The following is a 23,430-nucleotide window of genomic DNA, read 5'->3' on the forward strand; positions in this document are numbered from 1 at the left end:
TTTAAAGTGCTTGCTGAGGTGCAGTTACATTATATAAATGCCTAAATGCTTTATTTAACACTTAAATTAAAGTCAATCTGATATGAAGGCCATCTCAGGTACTGTAGACCTCTCAGACCCTCTGGGTAAAAGGTGGAAGCATGGTCAAGTTGTGCATGCCTGGCCAGGCTTACTCCCATGTTGTGTTCCTGGAAGTATTCTGTGCCTGTGCAGTGCTGCTGTGTGGGTGTAAAATGTTCCCAGGGATGGGAGTGGGCTGTGCATGTGCAACTTGGCCATGCTTTTGGACAGTATTGTGGAGGACTGAGTGGCCTTAAGTATGGAACCTGAGATGGCTTTCATATTTCCTGTTTAGCAATACCAGTTGCCTGGCTGTCCTGTAGATCTATTTGGCTGCAGTAGTGTCTGAATAACACCAGGGACGAGCATGCTGATCCTCACAATAGTGTCAAATGCCTGATCTGCTGCATGCTTGTTCAGGGTCTATGGCTAAAAGCATTAGTCAGAGAATTGGCAGGACAGCCAGGCAACTGGTATTGCTTAAAAGGAAACAATATGGCAGCGTCCATATCCCTTTCACTACAGATGTTAATATCATTTTATAAGGCTGCCATATTTTCTTTTAAACAATGTCAGGGCCAGTTCAATCCACAATGGGGCCCTCGGACAAGATTAACCAGGGTTTATTTTTCCTAGGCTTTTCTTCAGAATAGTGACTCTCCTATCCCAGCATGCTGTTCCATCCACATCCTCTGCTGGCTGCTTCTTCTGGGACTCTGCTTGTTGTGGTGTAGTGAATAGTTCTTGGAGAAGAGACAGCCAGTGGGCATGATGATGGGGAGCATGACTGGAGCAGTGCACTGGGATAGGGGAGTTCTGACAAATCATTGGAGACCAGGGAGCAAAGGATCAGCAGGATAGCTAGGAAACTGGTATTAATAGGCAATATGGCAGCCTCCATATCCCACTTGCTTCAGCTGTCCTTCAAGGCCTCTTCCACTGGTGGCTGAACTGCTCACTTGTCGAGCAGGTCAGTCTCCCAGCTGCTGGCCACAAGTGGCATTTGGTTGCAGTCGCATGCAGCCAAATAGTAGCATTTGGCGGCCTTATCTGGTGGTAACCATCTTATGTCAGACATAATCAAATGTGATTCCATAGGAGGGCCTGTGCTGGTCTGTCACCCGTGTCAAAAGCAAGCAAGTGCCTGACCAGCGGATAGGAGCAGCTGCCATGTGCATTCAGCTGCCTGTACAAAAGAGGCCTCAGCCAGGTTTCTTGAGCTGTGGTGATGCCCTGACTGGGGTTCTACAGGGGATCACCAGAGATCTTGGTAAGCCAGGTGCTTAAAGGAGATCTGTAGTGAGATATATGGAGGCTGCCATATTTGTTTCCATTTAAGCAATACCAGTTACCTGGCTATCCTGCTAATCCTCTGTCAAAAAACTAGTGACAGCAGAATCTCCACACCCACAAGTTTGGCTACAAAAACACCTAAGCTGAAGGATGGACATCTTTATCAGGGGAACAAAATAGTTGGGGGCCCCCTGACAAATCTGGGCCCCCTTGCAAGGGCTGCTGCCCCTGTATGCTTTTGCAGATGCTTCCTGAAAAAGCAGCAACCCCATAGAAAATCACAGCATTCAGTTTCTGTATTTTTTTTCTCTGGAATGATCGCACAGCACCCTATTTACTCAGCTTCATTTAATGTTCTCACGTGACATGCTGCAGCTCAACACAATAGCACATTGGCTGACTGAGTCTGACAAACTGCTCATCCTCAGCCACTCTATTCTCCCTCAGTCAGGACAGCAGTGCCGACTGGTCCCTTCTGCTGTGCAAGTCAAATAAAACATTGTTGCTCTCCTGCCTACCCCTTCTCACTCAGACTCCTCACACAGCACAACAAGCTGCTTTTCCCCAATAATGACCTCTTCACCTCACACTCTTCTTGCTTCTCCTCTTGCTGATTGGCTGCTTAAAGGGACTCTGAGCAGTGCAGAAACTATGGAAAGATGCATATCATTTTAAAGCTCTCTTTCTCCTCTTTCCAATGATATATAAACCACCACCCTACGTCTTTTAGTTTTCGCTATTTTCGCGATTGAAATTGCCGCGGCCGCAATTTCGATCGCGAAAATAGAGAAAACTAAAAGGCGTAGGGCAACGATTTAGGTTTCGTCAGAAAGAGGAGAAAGAGAGCTTTAAAATGATATCCATCTTTCCATAGTTATATTGTATTACACAGGGTGACTTTTTGTCAAAGTCAGCAGCTGCATTCAGCAGAATGGAGCTGCTGACACTGGGGAAAGTGTCGTCCTGTGTAATACAATATAACTATGGCTTGATGGATATCATTTTAAAGCTCTCTTTCTCCTCTTTCTGACGACACCTAAATCGTTGCCCTACGCCTTTTAGTTTTCTCTATTCAATCGCGAAGATAGCGAAAACTAAAATACGTAGGGTGGTGGTTTATATATCATTGGAAAGAGGAGAAAGAGAGCTTTAAAATGATATGCATCTTTCCATAGTTTCTGCACTGCTCGGAGTCCCTTTAAGTGTAAAGACACCGTACAAACATGCCAACCCTGTAATCTCTGTGCCTGATGCAAAAGTTTCACCAGTCCTGAGTAACGGCCTTTGTGAATTTAACATTACACAACAGTTGATTAAATCGGGGGCTTTTTTTTTTTTTTTTTTTTTTTTGCTTGGGAGCCCTTTACCACAGGTAGCTGAACTGTGTGCTTAGCAAGCAGTTGCCGAGTTCAACAGTCTTTTTTTCACTGCCTATCAACTGCTCATGAAAAAGGACCCTTGATAGGCAGACTGAACTCTGGCAACCACTTGTTAAACGCACAGTTCAGCCACCTGTGGAAAAGAGCCAAAAATGTGAGGCCCTCAGCCCTTGAAGATTGGAGCTGGTACGGCCCTGTCCAACTCAAGTCCAAACTCATCATGTTTACATCTGGTTCATATTGCAAAATCTATAACCCATGTTTGACAGGTTACACTGACAATGTCTGGCCGTGGAAAGAAGCCCCAGAAGGCTGCAGCTGCCAAGTCCTCCAGGTCCTCCAAGGCTGGTCTCCAGTTCCCAGTAGCCCGCATCCACCGCTTCCTGAGGAAGGGGAACTACGCAGAGAGGATTGGCTCCGGAGCCGGCATCTATCTAGCAGCCACTCTGGAGTACCTGTGTGCTGAGGTACTGGAGCTGGCGGGAAATGCCGCCAGAGACAACAAGAAATCCCGTATCCTGCCCAGACACATCCAGCTGGCCGTCAGGAATGACGAGGAACTGGCCAAGCTGTTTGCTGGAATCACCATTGCGGATGGGGGAGTCCTGCCCAACATCCAGGCTGTCCTCCTGCCAAAGAAGACTCTGAAAGGACCTTCACAAAACCCCAAACCTGCCGAGTCCCAAGAGTTTTAAACAAGTTGCTGGACATTATTTATGCACTTGTATTTATATTTCTGTAATTGTGTAACTTCCAAATGGTTTTTAAATTATTATTACATTAAAGAATTTATTTAACTTATCAGATTTGGCTTTTATTGTGAACTCAGTGTAGTAGTCTACTACCAACTCCACAGGGCTCATATCAACAGGCAGTTGAACTGTTCTCAGCAAGCAGTGGTAGTTGTGAGTTTCAGAGGCTTGTCACTGCCCTTAAAAGAACACTGTCACAAATCTTAATTTTAAAATGTTTGTAAACCCATTCAAACAGGAAGTTTCTTCCACATTAAAATGATCCATAAATGACTTTTCTCCTGTGTTGCTGTCACTTACAGTAGGTAGTAGAAATCAGACATTACTGAAGGTTTTGGGCTAGCCCATATCTCCTCCACAGGGGATTCTCAGCATGGCATTTATTTTTTTTCATAAAGACATTCCCTGAAAAGGAATTGTACAAAGGTGCTGGCCAGCCTCCCTGCTCACCATCTACTCTTTGACAGTTGGGACAGAAATGCAATTTATGGCTCATTTTACTCTGGCAGAAACTCACTTATTTGTATATGTTTACATATTTCAATTTTAAGATTTTAGTGACAATCCTTTAAACTACTTGTGGAAAAGAACCCTTAAGGTGGCCACACACCATACAATTAAAAGATCCATTTTGATAATGTTGATCAGTTGTCCTGAAAAATCAAGTGCGCTCGTGTTCCGACAAGTACTGAAAGTGAATGGAAGCAATTTTTAAAAAGCGCTACTCAATTGCAAGTGCTCTGAGCCCCTTAAAGCCCAAGAGCCTTAAAGGGAACCTAAACTGAGAAGTATGTGGATTTTTCCTTTTCAACACCAGTTGCCTGATTCATCTTGTGTCTCTAATACTTTTAGCCACAGCCCCTGAACAAGCATGCAGATCAGGTGCTCTGACTTATCTGCATGCTTGTTTCAGGTGTGATTCAGCCACTGCTGCAGCCAAAGAGAGCATCAGGACTGCAAGGCAATTGGTATTGTTTAAAAGGAAATATCCATATCCCTGTTTAGGTTCCCTTTAAAGCAGATCCAAGATGAAAAACTCTCTCTCGCTGCAGACAGCTTCAAAAGTTTATGATTTATTCCTGTGATACAATGAGGGCAGCCATGTTCTGTTTGTCACATTGTCACAGGCTGAGGGCTGGAGATGCTATCAGCCTGCCTGTGTGTAAATTCAGTTCCCCCTCCTCCCTCTAAAATGGTGGTTATTTGTTTTTTGCCTCCCCGGGACACAGGAGAGCAATTGGCTGTCATAGGCTTCAGCCTATGAGAGCCAATCACCATGATTGGCTGTCATAGGCTTCAGCCTATGAGAGCCAATCACCATGATTGGCTGGCTGGGGGGAAAGGTATTTCAGAAGGAGAAAAAAACGGGGGAGGGAATAGCTTGTGTGCTGAGTTGTGTGGCCCTGCAGCAAAGCCTTAAAGCTGCAGTGGCCTGTTAATAGAAAAATGCCCTGGTCTTTAGGGGGCTTGACCAATGCAGTCCTCAAGTGGCTAAGTACAGTATGTGTACACATATTTTTCATGCATGCTCATCTAAAGCATGATTAATTGTGTAGCTTTGTCACTGAAAGGTACCATTCCTCAGATGTTGGCAGTCTATGAACAGTGGGGTGTACAGTATATGAGAAATGGCACTTAACCTCCCTAGCCGTATTGATTATACACGTCAATACAAAACATGCAGCAAACTGTATTGATGTGCTTACACGTCAATACACTCCTGCACTGTATACTAGAACCTTGCTTGACACATTTTGGCAAGTTACAAAAAGTAGTGAAATTAATTGGATAACTTTTTGCACAGAAATCCTGGGGAATATGAACGCCAAGGGAATGTCCAGACAAGCAAAAAAAAAAATTGAATCTGCTGTAGTCCTTTAACACCTTCAGTATCAGCGGTCTCTGATCCTGGGAATAACCAAATTTATCTTATTTGCGGAGGGTGCATGAAGGGGCGTATTCCACTAGATCAACATAAAACCTTGTACTTTTGATATTCTAAAGATGGCCATACACTGGTCAATTTGCCATCGGTTCAACCAACAGATCCCTCTCTGATCAGAGGGATTGTATGGCTGGCTTTACTGCAGATTGTGAATCGATTTCAGCATGAAACCGATCACAATCTGTGGCGATGCCCCCCCCCCCCCAGCTATACATTACCTGCTCCGGCCGGCGCGAGTCCCCCTCTGTCCCCACTGCTCCTTCTCCTGCTGGGTTCCGGCTGGCTTCATTTCTTTCTGTCCGGAGAAGTTTAAACAGTAGAGGGCGCTCTGTTTAAACTTCCTGTCAGGACAGGTAGTAAAGCCAGCCAGAACCCAGGAGCAGAGGGAATATGCACCTGTATAATGTATTGCTGTTGGTGTCGGGCATTCAAAAGCCGCTATTGACGCACTCCTGACCCGCCGGCGATCGAGCGAAATCTTCCGCACGGATTGATCCAACAGGAACGATTGATTTCGGACAAATCGATCGCTCTGGCCTGGTGCACACCAGAGGAGTTTTTCGGAGTGTTTTGAGTTTTTAAATCTGCTGCTAACGTTATCCTATGTGTCTGTGCACACTGGAGCAATGAGGTTTTGTAAAAAAAAAAAAAAACGTAGCATTACATTGGGAAGAGCTTTTGAAACCTCTAGTGTTTGGGTGCTAAAGGTTTCAAAAGCTCTTCCCAATGTAATGCTATGGGTTTTTTTTACAAAACCTCATTGCTCCAGTGTGCACAGACACATAGGATAACATTAGCAGCAGATTTAAAAACTCAAAACGCTCAGAAAAACTCCTCTGGTGTGCACCAGGCCTTAGGGCCCGTTCACACTGCACGCGTTTCCAGCCGCGTTTTGGAAACGCGTGCAGGTGGCCAAAACGCACGACATCAGACATTGCATAGAGTGCAATGTCTGATGTTCACACTGCATGCGTTCCGGACCTGTGCGGTCCGGGGACGCATGCTGCACGCAGATTTTGCAAAAACGCGTGGCTGTCCCATTCACTTTCAGTGATGGGGTCAGCCACGCAACGCACACAAACGCGGATGGCCATGCGTTCGTACGCGTTGCGGTCCGCACGCATGGCCATCCGCATTTCTGATCTGAACGGGCCCTTAGTCAGCGTTTGTGCAACTATTTCACAGCAGATTCAATCAGTGATAGAATTTGCTGTGTATATATAGGTGGGAAAATTGTTAGGTGTATGGGCCCCTTTATACACAACTGCTTTCACACCTGACAAGATTTGCAAGGCAGTTTACTGCCTGGAACATGTCCTGTTCATCGGAGCAAGGACAACACATGGAGCTAAATGATTAAGCCAAGCAGGGGCTCAAATGCAGTAAGGAGCCCAAAATCTAAAACTTGGTCTAAGTTGCAGGCCAAATGGTGTTAAAAAAAAAAAAAAAAGTGGTCCAACTACGGTGGAGGTGCAGTGAAGTAGTTTAACTACCTAATGACCGCATCACGCCAACGGGCGTGGCGGTAGCCCCAGGACCAACTAACACCAATTGGCGTGAGGCTGGCTACTGCAGGAGATCGCGTGCAGGCTGCGTGCGCATCTGCTGCTTGGGAGGCGGAGCTCTGTCCTGCCTTCAGTTTCTGATCGCCGCTTTGGAGACTTTTAGATGGTGAAACCGCTGTCTTTTTACAAAGTACAGGGCTGCGATCTGCAGCAGCGCTGTACTGGGGACAGCCATGTGACACGGCTGTCCCCCCGGGGGACAAGAGTGATCAGCTCTCATAGGCTGAAGCCTATGGCAGCCAATCAGGTCATTGGCTGGCTGGGGGGGGAGGGAGGGATTTCAGGAATAAATAGAATACATAAATAGGGGGGGGGGGGGGGTGATGATTGGCCTGACGTCATCGCCGAGGACCAGGACGGAGCTGCGGCGAACGGCTGTGAGCAGAGCTGCGGCGAGGGACATGCTTGGGGCTGGAGGAAGCCCCGGGTAAGTACCGCTTATTTTGTTAAATTTGCCTGATAACTCCTTTAGAGCTGCAGTGGCCAATTTAGTGGGGTTTAACACTGCAGTCCTCAAGAAATTAATATTCACCTGCTCCCGTGCGATGTTGGCTCGCCTCTAATCCGCCTGGCAGCCACACACTTTATCCTGCACACCTCTGGCTCCAAATGCCATCCCGCGCTGCCCCCTTCTGTCCCGGCCGCTGGGCAAGGGAGGGGGGGGGGGGGGACTGATCAAGGCACCAGCCGCAGGGGATGCTGTATGCTATGCGGGATGGGTGGCCGCTATTTCTCCCTAATGTGCCCCCACTGCCTGCAGAGTTAAATGCGCAGCGGAGCAGGCTGTCATTAATCTTACCATTGCCTCTCCGCACCGGGATCTGGCTCTTCTAGGCTTCCTGCTACATCACAGGAAGCTGAGAAGACCAGATGAGATCCCGGTACGGAGAGGCAATGGTAAGATTTACAGCCCGCTCCGCATTTAACTCTGCAGGCAGGGGAGACACTGGGGGGCACATTAGGAGGGAGAAATAGCGGCCACCCATCCCGCATAGCATATGGCATCCCTGGGGCTGGTGCCTCGATCAGTTTTTTTTCTCCCCACCCACGGGCACCCTCATGCTCCCCCCCCCCCCCCTCCTTTCGGGAGTAATATTAATAAAATAAAAATATATTTTTTTTTTAAATGGTGGGTGTGACTAGGGGGTGTGGCCTAAGTGTCCCATTTTCGGAAATTAAAATATTGGGAGGTATGTGACTACTATGCTTCCTCCTTCAACCCAGAAGGAGGAAGTGTTTGTAATCAGCGTGGGCGTGTTAAAGAAGGCTGCTGGGTAAGTTTACCCCCCCCCCCCCCCTTCCTTGCTTAGCTGCACTAATTAGGAGGATGGAATCCGAATAAAGGTGCCCATACACTCGTCAGATTGGCAGCAGATAGATAAGAAATGCATCTGATGATCTATCTGATGCGTTTTTAGAACATTTTTTACCAGGATAGAATTCCAATAGATTTCAGTTTGAAATCTATTGAAATTCGATCTGATGGCATTTTTTTGCCATCAGATTTCCATTAAGGCCAATGCAAACTGATAAGCAATCTCATCAGATCGACCTAAATTTTCCACCCTGCAAGTTCGATGGAAATCCATCGAAATCGGCCGTCGATCGGTCGATTGGCCAACCGATTTGCAATCGATCGAACGATCGGTCGGCCAGAAAATCGGCTGAGTGTATGGGCTGCTTAAAACTTATTCAGATTTGATCCGGCACTCATCGCTGGATGAGAATATAAATGAGAGGTTACTCACTATGCTCTTGGCATTCCACTGACAAGATCTCCCTTCAGTCAGAAGCTGGAACCCTGAGCTCAGACTAAAAACACAATTTGGACTTACCTGGGGCTTCCTCCAGCCCCACCATAGCCTGCGAGGTCCCCGGGAGTCCTCCTGCCTCGGTCCCGCTAGCAACTCCGGCCTGAAGTCGGCTGTGGCCGCTATGCATCATCATGCTTGCCGACGTGAGAGTCCTGTGCATGTGCTGTTCAGTCTAAGGGCCGAGCATGCCCAGGACACTCACGCTGCCCGGCGTGATGACACGTAGCGTGCTTGGCTGACTTCAGGCAAAAGTCGTCAATTAACGGAGCTGCCAGTGGAACCAGGAGAGGAGACAGGAGGACGCTGGGGGACCTCGTGGGAGGAAGCTCCAGGTAACTCCAAATTTTGGTTTTAGCCTGAGCTCAGGGCCCCTTTAATTCTGAGGGTACCTGACTACCTAATGCTAAGGGACACCTGTAGCTATGACTGGCAAGGGAAGTAAGGGAGAAGTGACAGCTGGGTCGGTCAGCCAGCCAGTGATACAGCGCAGTGGGGGTTTGTAGGTTCATGGAAGGCGGAGTTTAGGGTGCCAGGATATCCAGGCCTGATGGGAAGGCAATGTGCTGTGGTCCTTTTACTGCTTACAATGATGCATATTTAAAGCCCTCAAGGGCCACATTCAGACAACAGGCCTTGTGTTTGACACCTGCAAGAACAGGACAGCTAACCTGTTACATTCATTTATAGCTGGTAAGGTAAATTCCCGGTCATGTGGTTTGCTGCACAGAATCAGAGATGTAGTCATCCACTCTACCTGAGGTCTCCGATTATTTATTAAAACACTTTTTTATTGCAATTTTTCGTGTACCCTGAAGGTGCTGGAAGTGCAGGATGCATACACACATCCAATCTTGATTGGCCCATTTAACTACCTTCTATGTAGTGAGGGCCAACAGATTTTGAATACTATGAACAGGTTTTGTAGGTAAGTGCTTATACCACATGGAAGTGGTAAAATTCTCCAATCAAGATTGGGCATGTGTAAATACCTGGAAAGGGCATACAAGCTGAAGGGTAAAAGTTAAAGCGGACCCAAACCAAACATTTTTTTAATTCAAAATATTTAGTTGCACCACTCTGACACATACAAAGATAAACACTCCTTCAAGCCTATGAGCATTTCAGTGCATGCTTCTCACCCTTCTCTTTTCATAACTAGGGTGTCACAAGAGCCCTAGTGGCTGACCGCACTTAGCCTTCTAAACGGTGCCAGCGCACGGATCGTGCGAACTCTGGTCGCAGTCAATGCGCAGGAACCGTTAAGAGTTAGACGCAGACAAACCAGAAGGGAGCCTGTGAGGTACGGGTGATTACAACTTCACCCACTGGTTCAGAGTAAACTGCCACCACCGCGGTTACCATGGGACCGTGGAGCCTACTAACTGACTAGTCCTGCGAATAAAACGGTTAAACACACGATATTCTGTCTAGCCAACAACAAACAAACAGTAGCGTATCTTCAGAGACCCGGGATCAGTTCTGTATGTGCTGATAAGCAGGGTAGCGGAACATGTGAATGACTTGGAGGAAGTCTTTTATTCACAGCAATATAAATAATTAATATATACAGACAATTATTAAAATCAACAATTATTAAAACGGTACTAGCCAGTATAAAAAAATAAAAGAAGGGAGAAAAATACTTAGTTCCTGGAAAGATGTCCTTTTTGTGGGAAAATCATAAAGTTCTTGGTTTCAATCAAAGTTCAGCAGAATTCTTTGTTCCAGGTTACAGAAGAGATGGCCGCCAGCACATGTGTCCTTTGTTTCAGAGCTTCATTCAAAGTTCACCAAAATGGCCACCAGCCCTATGTCCTCTGAGCTGGCAGCAGGATGTTCTCATATGGATGGAATGGGAGGACTCAAACCCGCCTGCTGGCTCTGTGCTTTTGATGAAGCTGGTTTGGGGGTGTGGCAATGCCGGCCCCCTCTGAGCTACCAGCAAATGACAGTTCATTCCCTCTGAGAGATTTTAGAGCTAAACTTATGAATTGCTGTAACTCCTGAACCATACACGTTACATTTAGGGGGGTAACAGCTTCATACTTGGAGGAAAATACAGATTAATATGATATCTGACATGGCTAGTGCAGCAGATCAGGGTCCTGGGTAGATTCATACCTGGGTTGTAGGGGCCCCGGGCCCCTCAACTGGTATCAAGAGATCCAGCATGACCCTACGGATCCAATGATACCGCTCTCATAACCACCCTATTTATTGTATTCTGTAAATGGGCAAAAGATTATATAGTACATTCATTTCTTCCTGCTAAGGCTGGAGTCAGCCTGACTGGAGTCCAGCTGTGTCTGCTTCTTGGGATCTCCCTCTATGAAAGGAACCTTATGGTTCCTGTAATTAACATCTACATGAGATCAGCTAGGTGTCACCTGGTTCCCAGAACAGAAATGGGAATTGTGCCTTCCACAGGAATATGTCCAAGCTAATTAACACCTCCCCCCCAGGCTTTCACTTCAGCTAAGACAGATCCACCAGCTGTTCCTAGGCAGAGGGATACTACACATCAAATCTTGGTTCTATTGATCTAAAGCGCAATCGATGCAGGGAATCAAGTGCAATCGTTCTTTTCTTCACGGGCGGTTCCAGGACGCGCCTGCGGCCCCGCAACCGTCCGTGACATAGGGTTATACAGGTGGCAGCCATTACTTCTGAGCTCAGTAGGTTTTAGATCATGGGTGTGTTTGTCATCAGCTACCCTCCCTCACAGGGGCGTCGTCTATGTGAAATCTCACACAAGCTGAGATCACCTCCCCATGACATCATCAGTAGCGGCCTGTGGTTTGTTTTTTATTTCCTCCACCAGTCTGCTGGATTCTGTCTCGGCAATACATAACTTCCTTATTGGAGGGGTTCCTCCAATAAATGTTAAATATTTTATATTTGTCATCATGCAGCTGAAAAAAGGCTGCTATTTATTATTAGAAGTTCGAAAATAGATTTTATTTCTGAAATCTTGAATTTTTAATTTGGGTCCACTTTAAGCTATACAAACCTGGGGCTTTTTCCAGCCCCTAGCAGTCTATGCGACCCCTCGCTGCAGTTGCCCTCCAGTGCGCTGCTAACACCTCTTAAAGATCCCTGACCACAGCTGTATTGTGGTCTTGCCACCGGGAACGTGCCGTACTTATGCAGTTTAAATCTTTGAACTGCGCAAGCACAGAATGCTCCTGGCTATGGCACCATGATTGAGAGAGGCGCATGGACGCACCCATGCATGCACACAAACCTGTGACCACAGCTGTGGCTGGGAATCTGTCTGAGGGGGGCAGCAGTGCACTTGAGGGCAAGAGAACTACAGCAAGGGAACACAATCTGCTAGATCAGGTTTTCTCAACCAGGGTTCCTTGAGTATTCTGCAGGGGATCCTTGGCATTTTACCCCATCATAGGGGAAGTATAACAGAGTACATCATAATAGGGGGTACTGTAAAAATAAGCACTAAATTGGGTGTCAGAATAAAGCACATTAATAAAAAGAACTAGATAAGGAGACAGTATAATGAGTGACAGTGTAATGAGGGGGTAGTAAAATAAACAGCCGCCCTCACCTAATTTTAAAGGAAACTAGAGATGAACGCTTTGGCACAAAATAAACATATCCCCCAATAGATTTTACAAAATAAATATCTGGTATTTTCGCCGCTCTGGTGTGGTTTTTTTTTTTTTTTTTTTACTAAAACTCCATGCAAAACGCAGTTTATCAGAAAAGCATATTATTTAGTGAGCTGTGTGCAAAATTAAATCACTATTTCTAATAACATCTTATGACTAACACAGCCCTGGCGCACTACCCATACTCGCATCCTCCAGAGGAAAACACGCGCCACTGAACGGAAATGGAGAAAAACTAGACTTAACCAGGATTTCCTACAGTACAAGACCAACCTGCTGCAGTTCCACACTGCCCTTGCTCATGCGAAGCAGGAATACTTTACCAAGCTCATCGGAGCACAAGCTTCCAACCCCCGGCGTCTTTTTGCCACCTTCAACTCCCTGCTTAAACCCACCCCCCACCCTCCGTTTCCTCCCTCACTGCCACAGATTTAGCCACCCACTTCACCAACAAAATTGTCTCCATCCGCCAGGAAATATCCAATCTCCAATCTTCACCTCCCAACCAGCTCCTCCTCCACCCTATCCTCCCCTCACATCCTTCACTCCTACTACCACCGAGGAAGTCAACCACCTACTGCAGACTTCCCATACCACTACTTCCCCCCTTGACCCCTTCCCTTCTGATTTACTCCAGCCTCACTTCACGGAATTGGCCCCAGTCCTCACTACCCTGTTCAATCTCTCCCTATCCACAGGCACCTTCCCCACAGACTTCAAGCAGGCCACTGTACTACCCCTGCTCAAGAAACCCTCACTCGACCCCTCGCTACCCTCCAACTACCGTCCTATCTCCCTCCTCCCCTTTGCCTCAAAACTCCTTGAGCGTCTGGTTCACAAACGCCTGACCCAGTACCTCAATGCCAACTCACTGCTAGACCCACTCCAATCTGGATTTCGGCCTGCCCACTCAACCGAAACTGCTCTCACCAAAGTGGTCAACGACCTTGCCTTAGCTAAAGCTGAAGGTAAATACTCCATTCTCCTCCTCCTTGACCTGTCAGCAGCTTTTGACACAGTAGATCATCCCCTACTCCTCCAGTCCCTCCAGTCCTTGGGCATTCACGATCTCGCCCTGTCCTGGCTTTCATCCTACCTCTCCAACCGCTCCTTCACGACCACCTTCAATGAGTCCTCATCCACCCCCAACCACCTCTCGGTGGGAGTCCCCCAAGGTTCGGTCCTTGGCCCCCTACTGTTCACCCTATACACATCCTCCATTGGCAAGGTTATCTCCTCCATGGGTTTTAACTATCATCTGTATGCAGATGACACCCAGATCTACCTCGACACCCCTGACATATCCACCACTACTATGGACAAGGTCTCCTCCTGCCTATCCGCCATCTCCTCCTGGATGTCTGCTAGGTTCCTGAAACTAAATCTAGACAAAACGGAATTTATGATCTTCCCACCCCGGCCATCCACGAACCTCCCAGATGTGCATGTCACTGTTAACCACACTACCATTCGCCCTACCTCTCAAGCCCGCTGTCTGGGTGTCACCCTGGACTCCGCACTCTCCTTCACTTCCCACATCCAAAACCTCACAAAGTCCTGCAACTTCCACCTTCGTAACATCTGTAAGATTCGCCCTTTCCTGACCTCTGCCACCACCAAACTCCTCATCCATGCCCTCATAATTTCCCGCCTTGACTACTGCAATGCCCTGCTGTCTGGTCTCCCTATGACCCGAACAGCCCCACTGCAGTCCATCATGAATGCGGCAGCCAGAATTATCCACTGCTCCCATCGCTCCACCACGGCAGATCCCCTCCTAGAATCCCTCCACTGGCTTCCTATCCAGTCCAGAATCAGATTCAAGATACTGTGTCTGACCTACAAATCTGTCCACAAAACCTGTCCAACCTACATTTCCGATCTTACTCAGAGGTACACACCTAGCCGCTCACTCCGCTCTTCCAATGAACTTCGCCTAAACGCCCCCCGCATCACCCAGTCCCATGCACGCCTCCAGGACTTCTCAAGAGCTGCTCCAACACTATGGAACTCCCTACCTCCACCCATTAGGGCAGCCCCCTCCTTCAACATCTTCAAGAAAGCCCTCAAAACTCACCTTTTCACTCTGGCCTACTACCCCTCACAAGTGCTCTAAACCTACAGCTGAACTCTGGTCCCCTACCATTCGTGTCCTTACCTCTCCCTCTAGATTGTAAGCCTTTGGGCAGGGTCCTCCTCCTTTTGTGTCCAACCTGATCATGCACCTCCATTACTGTGAACCCATGCTATGCATCTGAGTGAACCTAACTTGCCTAATCTCCATGCTCCCATCCCGTGACTGACTAAGTATTACCTTGTACTCATACTGTGCTGTGTGATCTGGTTTTCTTGTATTCCTGTATTGTCATATTGCTGTATGTCACCCCTAAATATTGTCTGTAACCTAAATTAATGTTCAGCGCTGCGTAATATGTTGGCGCTTTATAAATACAATAAATAAATAAATATAGATTTAAAAAAAATATTTCAATATACCCTCAGCACCAGCAGCTCCTCCCCTCTCATCACAGCTGACTGTGATGCTGCAGGTACTATACAGAACAGGAAAGCAGAGCCAGAAGGGGGCAGGCTTGGGCTTGAAAAGACATCAGAGAAGACAAACTTGCCTATAATGATTCCTGAGCAAAGCCAGACTGAATGCTCAGTCTGGGATTTTATCAGGGCTGATAACAAGCAGGCTGAGCAGTAAAGGATGAAACAGAGAGCAGGGTAGGCGTTTTCTCTAATGTTCCCACTGATATATATGGTAAAATACATGAGGGTGCTTCATCTCTGGTACACTTTAAAGACCATGCCTCCTGCAAAATAAATGCAGGCGTTCCTCAAAATTGGTGCAGGAGTTCCTTGAGATGCAAAAGTTATTTGCAGGGTTCCTCCACGGTAGAAAGGTTGAGAAAGGCTGTGCTAGAGGCTGTAAGAAGCCCCAGGTAAGTAAAGCTTCTCTCTTACCATTTAGCTAGGATAACCTTTAAAGAGATTCTGAAGTCTCATATTTTTCCCCCTGCTTTTGTTACAGTATATAATCCTTTTCAGCATGATTGCCCAAGTAGAATCGCTGCGGCAGATGAATGATTTATTACTGAGGAATTGTCCTGCACAGCTCCCGGGCTTTACTTCCTAGAAGAGGCAGCGCGTTACACTGTAGCTCTGCCTCCTCCACAGTCAATCTCTGCTGATCGCCGCCTCTCCCAGTCTTCTTTCACTGAGAGGGGCGGGGAGGAGGCGAGATCGACTGCGGAGGAGGCAGAACTACAGCTCAAAGCTCTGCCTCCCCAGGGCAGCAGAATCTGCAATCTGCAAAGTGGTGGAACTTCGCGGGTCACTTCCTCTGTAATAAATCATTTATCTGCCACAGGGATGCGGCGAGTCTACTAGGGCGGAGGTGCCCAATACGTTGATCGCTATCTACCGGTAGATCGCGGCAGCCTGTCATATTTTACTGCCGGCGCTTGCTCTTGAGGCGGCCGCTGCTTTGTTATATTGTGCTGCTCTGCTGCCCAATGCAGAGCAGCACACATCCAATCAGAGAAGCCAGGGGAGGGGAGTGGCAAGGGGAGCGGCGCAACTAAATGACAGCATCTCCCCCTCCAGCACTTCCTGTGCAAATAGCTGTCCTTCGCCTTCCACGTCGTTTAGGGTGGAAGAGATGCTGATGGCGAATCGCTGTGTGAGAACAGTCACACAGCAAGAACAGTGGCTCTAGCTAGGGAAAGAAGGTGAAGAGAGGAGACACACAGGCTGCAGGCCAGAATCTCTATTTTTATAATAGGTGGACAGGGTGGATTTGGGCATACTCTGCACTGTGAGAGGTCTAATTACTTTGTAGGGAGGGGGGACTCTGCCATGCTTGAGAAAGGTGAGTGAGGTGGAGTGATTGTATCTACTTATGCCGGGATGGGTAAACTATGAATAATTATGTTTATTTTTGATTGATTTGAGAGGTAGCAAGCCCAATTATTTTTGATTAAGGGGGTACTTCTTAAATATATGTGTGGATTTGGGGGAAGGGGACTCTGATCTACATTTGACTATTCTATTTATGGGGGACTTTGCCTACTTACTGTATGTTTTGAGATGGGGAAATGAGTCTACACAATTATGTTTTTTCTTTCGGGGAAAGGGGGGATGGTGGTATGCCGTAGCACAGTAGATCACTGGGACCAGATAGTTCTCAAAGTAGCTAGCGACCTGAAAAAGTGTGGGCACCACCGTACTAGGGCATTAATGCTGAAGAGGATTATATAAGAAAAGTAGGTAAAATAAAAAAATTAGACTTCAGAGTCTCTTTAAAGAGAACCAAGGTAGGTTCTAAGAATCCTACTAGCACAGAGGCTGGGTCTGCATATAATCACCAGCCTCTGTTACTATACTGTTTCCCCCCACACTCTGCTGTCCCCCCATAAATCAAACACTGTACTAGCGACACACAGCGTGCTGACAGCAGGCTGTTTACCTCTGCACTGTTACTCTCGCCGCTCCCCCGCCTCCTCTATATCTCCGCCTGCGTACCTTCCCTCCAATCAGCAGGGAGGGAAGGAACGCAGGCAGGGAGCTGCAACATAAAGGAGGCGGTGGATCAGTGAGAGTGACAGTGCAGATGTAAACAGCATGTTAGCAATGTCGCTGGCACGGTGTTTGATTTATGGGGGACAGCAGAGCGCAGGGGGGTCCTGGGCGGAGCAGTCCTTTTCCACGCAGGAAGATTTGGGCGCAACCAGCGCCACCAGACTATATTAGGAATTACTTCCATAGCGGGTTTCAGTGAGTAACGTCGGCGCTGTCAGAAGCCGGAGCTGACGTTGCTTTTAAAACACAATAATTCGGCCTCCAATTGCTGGAAGCATAATTATATCGTTCTCCACCATCCATGACAGCCTGTAGGGGGAATAGTAATTAATACAGCCGGGACTTGTGCAGCAGCAAGATCAGCCATATACAGGCTGTATCCTGTGCCCAAGTCTCCCGTGCCGATTTTAAATGTATGCGTCCTGCATATAATGCCCAACAGAGGCTGGGCATTATATGCAGACCCAGCCTCTGTATGCTAATAGGATTCTTAGAACCTACCTCGGGTTCTCTTTAACTCTTGGAGGAATACATTTTAGTATTCCATGGGCCATATGCAATTCACTTTTTCACCTGAGTTTTCTCCTAGGTGATATTTTTAAACTTGTCAATAAAATGCTTTTTAACCTCCTTGCCGGTTATCCCGAGCTCAGCTCGGGGTAACCTGTGTAGGAGGATTTCCCAGGCCCCGCTGGGCCGGTTTACAAAAATTTTTTTTTAACTGCACGCAGCTAGCACTTTGCTAGCTGCTTGCAGTTTCCGATCGCCCCCACCAGACCCCTGTGCTGCCTGGCCAATTAGGGCCAGGCAGCGCTGAGGGGTGGATCGGGATTCCCTCTGACGCCCCAACATCCATGATGTCGGTGACGTCATCCCGCCCGGTCGCCATGGCGACCGGGGAAGCCCAGCAGGAAATCCCATTCTGAACGGGATTTCCTGCTTACTCTGATCACCGAAGGCGATCGGAGTGGATAGGGGGATGCCGCTTGTCAGCGGCTATCATGTAGCGAGCCCTGGGCTCGCTACATGATTTAAAAAAAAAAAATTTTGGAACGGCAAGGGGGTTAATACACCAGAAAGCGAGTGAATGCTCGAAATAATTTTATTACCACCGTTTTACCTACTTTTTGGTACTTTTTTTTAGTTAAAAAGTACTGGAAAACTAGTTTAAGTCGAAGATGAAAAATTATCTCCTAGGGCCCATGTTTTTGTCCTGTCGTGACTGCAACCTTTTAACTACAAACTGTATGTGTAATATGGATAATTAATAGAACTTTAGTAGCAAAGAAAATAGTCTCATGTTTTTATTTTCAGGTATATAGCTGATTTCTATAACATTGCATCATATTTGCAATTTACAAATCACACTGTACTTTAAACTATGAAACAGAGCAGAGCTAATGACCCTTTCAAATTTCCAGCAGTAAAAATCTTATTTGAAGCTGCCTATCACTGTTTCTTTGTATACATGCCTCAGAAAACAGCACTGTAGCTGACTAAACTGGTTGGAGAGCTCAGAGAAGCTCTTTTGCATAGTGAAGTTTCTAAACTGTACTGTAACAATAGGAGGCTTTGTTCTTTACTGCTAATGTTCTATTTCTTAACTGTACTACACATACAAATAAATAAGTTTATTTTCACTTCAGATTCCCTTTAAAGGGACACTGAGGAGTGCCCGAATTTAAAAGTATACACGTGCCTGGGGGCTTCTTCCAGCTCACCGTAGGCAGTGAGGTCCCCCAGCGTCCTCTCCTTCAGCCTCTGCCACCGGGGCTCTTCCTGGTTAATGATGCTTCGCGTCATCACAGCGGCCAGCGTGACAAGTCTGCGCATGCGCGAGTTTTGCACACATTCGCAGACCTGTCACGCCGGCCGCCGTGATGACGCATTGCGTCATTAACCAGGAAGAGCCGGCTCAACACCCGCCCCGGGTGTCACTGGTAACGGAGGCCGGCGGAGGCTGAAGGAGAGGAGCTAGGAGGATGCCGGGGGACCTCGCCGCCTACAGTGAGCTGGAAGAAGACCCAGGTAAGTGCAGTCTTTTAAACTCGGGCACTCCTCAGTGTCCCTTTAAGATCAGCAACTTAGAAAACCAGCTCTTTTTCATGCTTAAATGATATTTAAAGGACACTTGAAGGGTAGTGTAAAAAAAAAAAAAAATTATGTTAGGTACTTACCTCAGTAGTGGGAATCCTCATTGAGCCTATGATCAAGTGCATGGTCTCCCAATATCCAATTGATTTGGCGCAAGTTGAATACATTTTTTCTGACCATGGACGAACTCAACTGGATTAGGCATGTGTGAGTGAGGTCTGCACATGCCCAGTAGACTGAAGTGCTCATGCATGGACGAAAGAAGCCAAACACCAGAGGCTTAGTTCTACACTGAGCATGTGCTGACATTACTTATGCATGCCCAGTCTGGATGCACTAGTCTACACCTGGTAGCACGGCCTGAAGATGAAGAGGGTGGGGCCTGCAGAGCGGCAGTGGGAACGAGCAACTAAAACAGGACGTTTTAATAAATTACATTGTCCTGGTTAAGGTGGTGCTGATCTTAAACGCTTTGATACTAATTAAAGGACAACGATCCAGAAAATTAGTACAAATTAAAATACATCAGGAATCAGGAATTCTTTATTTCGCCAAGCATGACTAGGTCATGCCCGGAATTGGTTTTGGCACAGTACATATAGCTCAAGGAGAGAAAGAAGAAAACAGAGGACAAGCAATTACATTAACATTATATCACACTTAACGTTGTGATATAATGTTAATGTAATTGCTTGTCCTCTGTTTTCTTCTTTCTCTCCTTGAGCTATATGTACTGTGCCAAAACCAATTCCGGGCATGACCTAGTCATGCTTGGCGAAATAAAGAATTCCCGATTCCTGATGTATTTTAATTTGTACTAATTTTCTGGATCGTTGTCCTTTAATTAATAATTAAAATACATGTGTAGTATTAGTTCATTCGTACCAGATTATAATGCATTATAAATGTATTTTTTCCTCTGTAGTTGTCACTTACATTAGATTGTAAAAATCCATCTAATGGGGGATTTTCAGCATTTTATTTTTCAAAAGCACTCCATAAAAGACCTTTACAGAGGTGCTGGAAAGGTAACCCCCTCCTGTACACACAATTCTGGCAGTTGGAGTGTGCCACTGCCATCCAGGGAGTGCTTTTGAAGATAAAAGAAATTCCTGAGAATCCCCTGTGAGATGGACTAACCCCAAATCTGTCACATTTCTACAGCCTACTGTGACAGGAACATGGGAAAAATATTTATAGTGCATTTTAAATTTGGACGAATGTACAACAAATACTTGTCCATATTAAACTAAAAGTTTGTTTTTGTTTTTTGATAGTGGACCTTAAAACCAAACCTGAAGTAAATTTTAAATAAAAAAAAAAGAAAAAGATACTTACCCAAGGAGAGGGAAGGCTCTGGGTCCTTATAGAGCCATCCCGCTCCTCTCCTGGTCCCCTCGTTCCAGTGCTGGCAGCCCCAGTCAAATTTCCAGCTGTGGGAGGCTTCAGAGCTCCTGAAGACGGGTGGCTCTGTACAGTGCGAGAGAGAGCGTTCTCTCAGACACGCAGTACGGAGCTGCCCATCTTCGGAACCACTTGGCCTCTTGAAGACTTCCATCGGTTGGAGATCGCTAATGGAGGAGACAGCACTGGAACGAGGGAACCAGAAGAGACATAGCTCTATAGGGCCCAGAGCCTTCTCCCTTTTTTTTTCAATTTCAAAATAGCTTCAGACTCACTTTAAAGGACACCCGAGGTGAATATAAACTGACAATTGTATCTATCCATCCTCCTCCTAAAAATGACTTTTTAAGTTATTCCATGGTTTTATTTTATATTATATTTAAAATCTACTTTAAGTTTTTACTGTTTTATTGTTTTTGCTCCATGACACATTCAATGAAGTTTGCCAGAGCTAAAATCTATGAACTATTGACCCGTTTATTTCTTTCCTGCTCTCAGAAGCCATTTTCTGCAAGGAAAGTGTTTTATAGTTGTAATTTCTTATCCGTGAGGGTCACACTGTAGTCTGACCCAATCCTGACTCAGACAGGAACTGCCACTTACATACCTGATGTTTAACTCTTTCAGGCAGAGAGAAGAAAAAAAAAAGGAACACAGCATAGTTATGTGTGTGCTAGGCACTGTATATACACATTGATAAATACAATTGAACAGAGGCGCCAAAGTAGGATAAAAGTTTTAAAAGCCGTCTAAAAGGGGGAAGGTATGGCTGAAGCAGGAGTGTTACCTGCGAAACGAGTTGCAACTTGGAGTTACTCATTAAATGTACCTTTTGACTTGTTTTAATTCGAGTCTGTCGGTTTACCTCGAGGGAGGCGAGTCCATCCATACTTCCACCTTTTAGATGCTTTTAGCCTACTTTGGCGCCTCCGTTCAACTGTATTTACCATTGTGAATCCACCCTGGGTGGAGGGGTTGGTCCCCCTTTTTCCTATATACAGAGAATGACTTCTTAAACCTGAGTGGAGTCAGGTGCTAATGCTCCCCACCTGTCTATTCAGTGGGTGCCTTTGTGGTATCCCGGGTTTGTGAGTATACATCTTTATACTAAACTGTTTTCTTGTTGGAGCCTAACGGTGCTGCACCATATTGGGCTCTCGGTTTCCCCTTTTTTTTGTCTTTCTCCAAGTTTCTGTACATACACATGTCTATCTCATGTCACCTTGGGTATCCTTTAAAGTGAACCAGAGACGAAGCACCCTCATGTATTTTACCATGTATATCAGTGGGGACATTAGAGAAAACACCTACCCTGCTCTCAGTTTCATTCTTCTCTGCTAAATCTGCCTTTTATCAGGTCTAATAAGAATCCCCGACTGAGCATTCAGTCTAGCATTGCCTGGGATGATTATAGCTGAGTCATAGCAGAGCCACAAGGGGGCAGACTTGGGCTTGAAAAGACATCACAGAAGACTGACTCAGCTATAATCATTCCAGGCAATGCTAGACTGAATGCTCAGTCGGGGATTCTTATCAGACCTGATAACAGGCAGATTTAGCAGAGAAGAATGAAACAGAGAGCAGAGTAGGTGTTTACTATCATGTTCCCACTGATATATATGGTAAAATACGTGAGGGTGCTTTGTCTCTGGTTCTATTTAAGTATCGTTGGTACACACACTGCTATTAGGCAGAGACCCGACAGCTGGCAGTCATATACTTATTTATAGTGGATCAAATAAGAAGCCAACCCATAGTCTATAGTAACCGTACACTATGCAGTGCAGCTCTTTATTTTGGTGAAGGCAATAAGAAGTCTACTTTACACAGCTGCTGCCCTTGTGTATCACAGAAGCCCTCCATCCCTTCCTATACGGACAAGGAGTAGAGAACTGTCTCCTCACTACATTCCATCCCATGCAATATTAATGAAAGCGACCCGAAGTCTCCCGCTGAGCAGAACGCAAAGAACGGCTTGTGCATGCCAAGTATCTATTTATTTTCAAAGCCGGTAACTTAAAAAATAATAGTTACTTTTCACTACTAAAAATGAAGAAAAAAAATCAGCTTTTTCGTGATCAAATATGTACAAGAAAAATCAGGGACAGATAGGATTAAACTGAAGCAATCAACTGGAGAAAAGAAACTGTAAAAAGTACCAGACATACACATATATATAATATAAAAAAATTAAATTTTTTAAGAAATTTGTTCACACGATAACCATCCATTCCCAGACACGATTGAGAGAAACGCAACGCTGTCGTTTTATTTGCACAGCCAATTGTTTCCTCCTGTTCTCATGCAAAAAAAGGTGCCTTAATTTTTTTTGTTATCCCCACAGTCACAGAGTGGAGGCGTGGCCTAGGTCCCCCAGACACCCAATCCCACCATACCAAGAACATCTAACAAGAGGGGATGCAGGACACCAATCATAAGCAGAGAAACAAGCTCCGCCTTTCTGCGCTATTCCCATACGGGACTCTTCTCCGAGGAAGAAGAACTGGTTTTCACGGGACAATACTTGGCAGCGATCATCTGCTTGGAAGTCCGAGTTACAGTGTTGGCGGCTTCAAGCCGTACTTGCGGGCGACCTCTGTCTGAGCGTAGGCGGCGTCACATAGTGAGTACAGGTGGGCCATTTCCATTTCAGACTTAGCCAGATTAATGGCCTTGTTGAACATGTCAATGGCTTTGTCCAGATTTCCCCTGAAACAGACATTGGAAAATAATTACTTATAAAGAGGTCCTGTAGTGACAAATAGTAGAATGCAGTAAATTATTCAGGCTACACACTTTTACGGTCATGTTCCTGGTTTCAGTATCAGAAACACTTCCTATAAATCTATATATTGCTGCAGTGTTCTCAACAGAATTTTTTTCCAGCTGGGTGGCATGAAAAAATAGC

The 23,430-nt window shown here is 46.1% G+C and overlaps 2 protein-coding genes across 2 annotated transcripts in view; one reads left to right on the forward strand and one right to left on the reverse strand.

Annotated features, from left to right (window-relative positions):
* The first annotated feature begins 3,005 nt into the window (after positions 1-3,005).
* Positions 3,006-3,433, forward strand: LOC137545061 (late histone H2A.L3-like). The gene has a single exon (XM_068266168.1). It carries the CDS (start codon positions 3,014-3,016, stop codon positions 3,425-3,427), a length of 414 nt encoding a protein of 137 aa, XP_068122269.1. The 5' UTR covers positions 3,006-3,013; the 3' UTR covers positions 3,428-3,433.
* An 18,848-nt stretch (positions 3,434-22,281) lies between these two features.
* Positions 22,282-23,430, reverse strand: part of TOMM70 (translocase of outer mitochondrial membrane 70) — a 68,562-nt gene continuing 67,413 nt past the window's right edge. Inside the window, exon 12 of the mRNA XM_068270697.1 lies at positions 22,282-23,231. Within this exon, the coding sequence (XP_068126798.1) occupies positions 23,078-23,231 (154 nt within the window). The 3' untranslated portion in view covers positions 22,282-23,077. The remainder of the gene's footprint in view (positions 23,232-23,430) is intronic.

Source organism: Hyperolius riggenbachi, chromosome 2 (genome assembly GCF_040937935.1).
Source record: "Hyperolius riggenbachi isolate aHypRig1 chromosome 2, aHypRig1.pri, whole genome shotgun sequence".
NCBI classification, from domain to species: Eukaryota; Metazoa; Chordata; class Amphibia; order Anura; family Hyperoliidae; genus Hyperolius; species Hyperolius riggenbachi.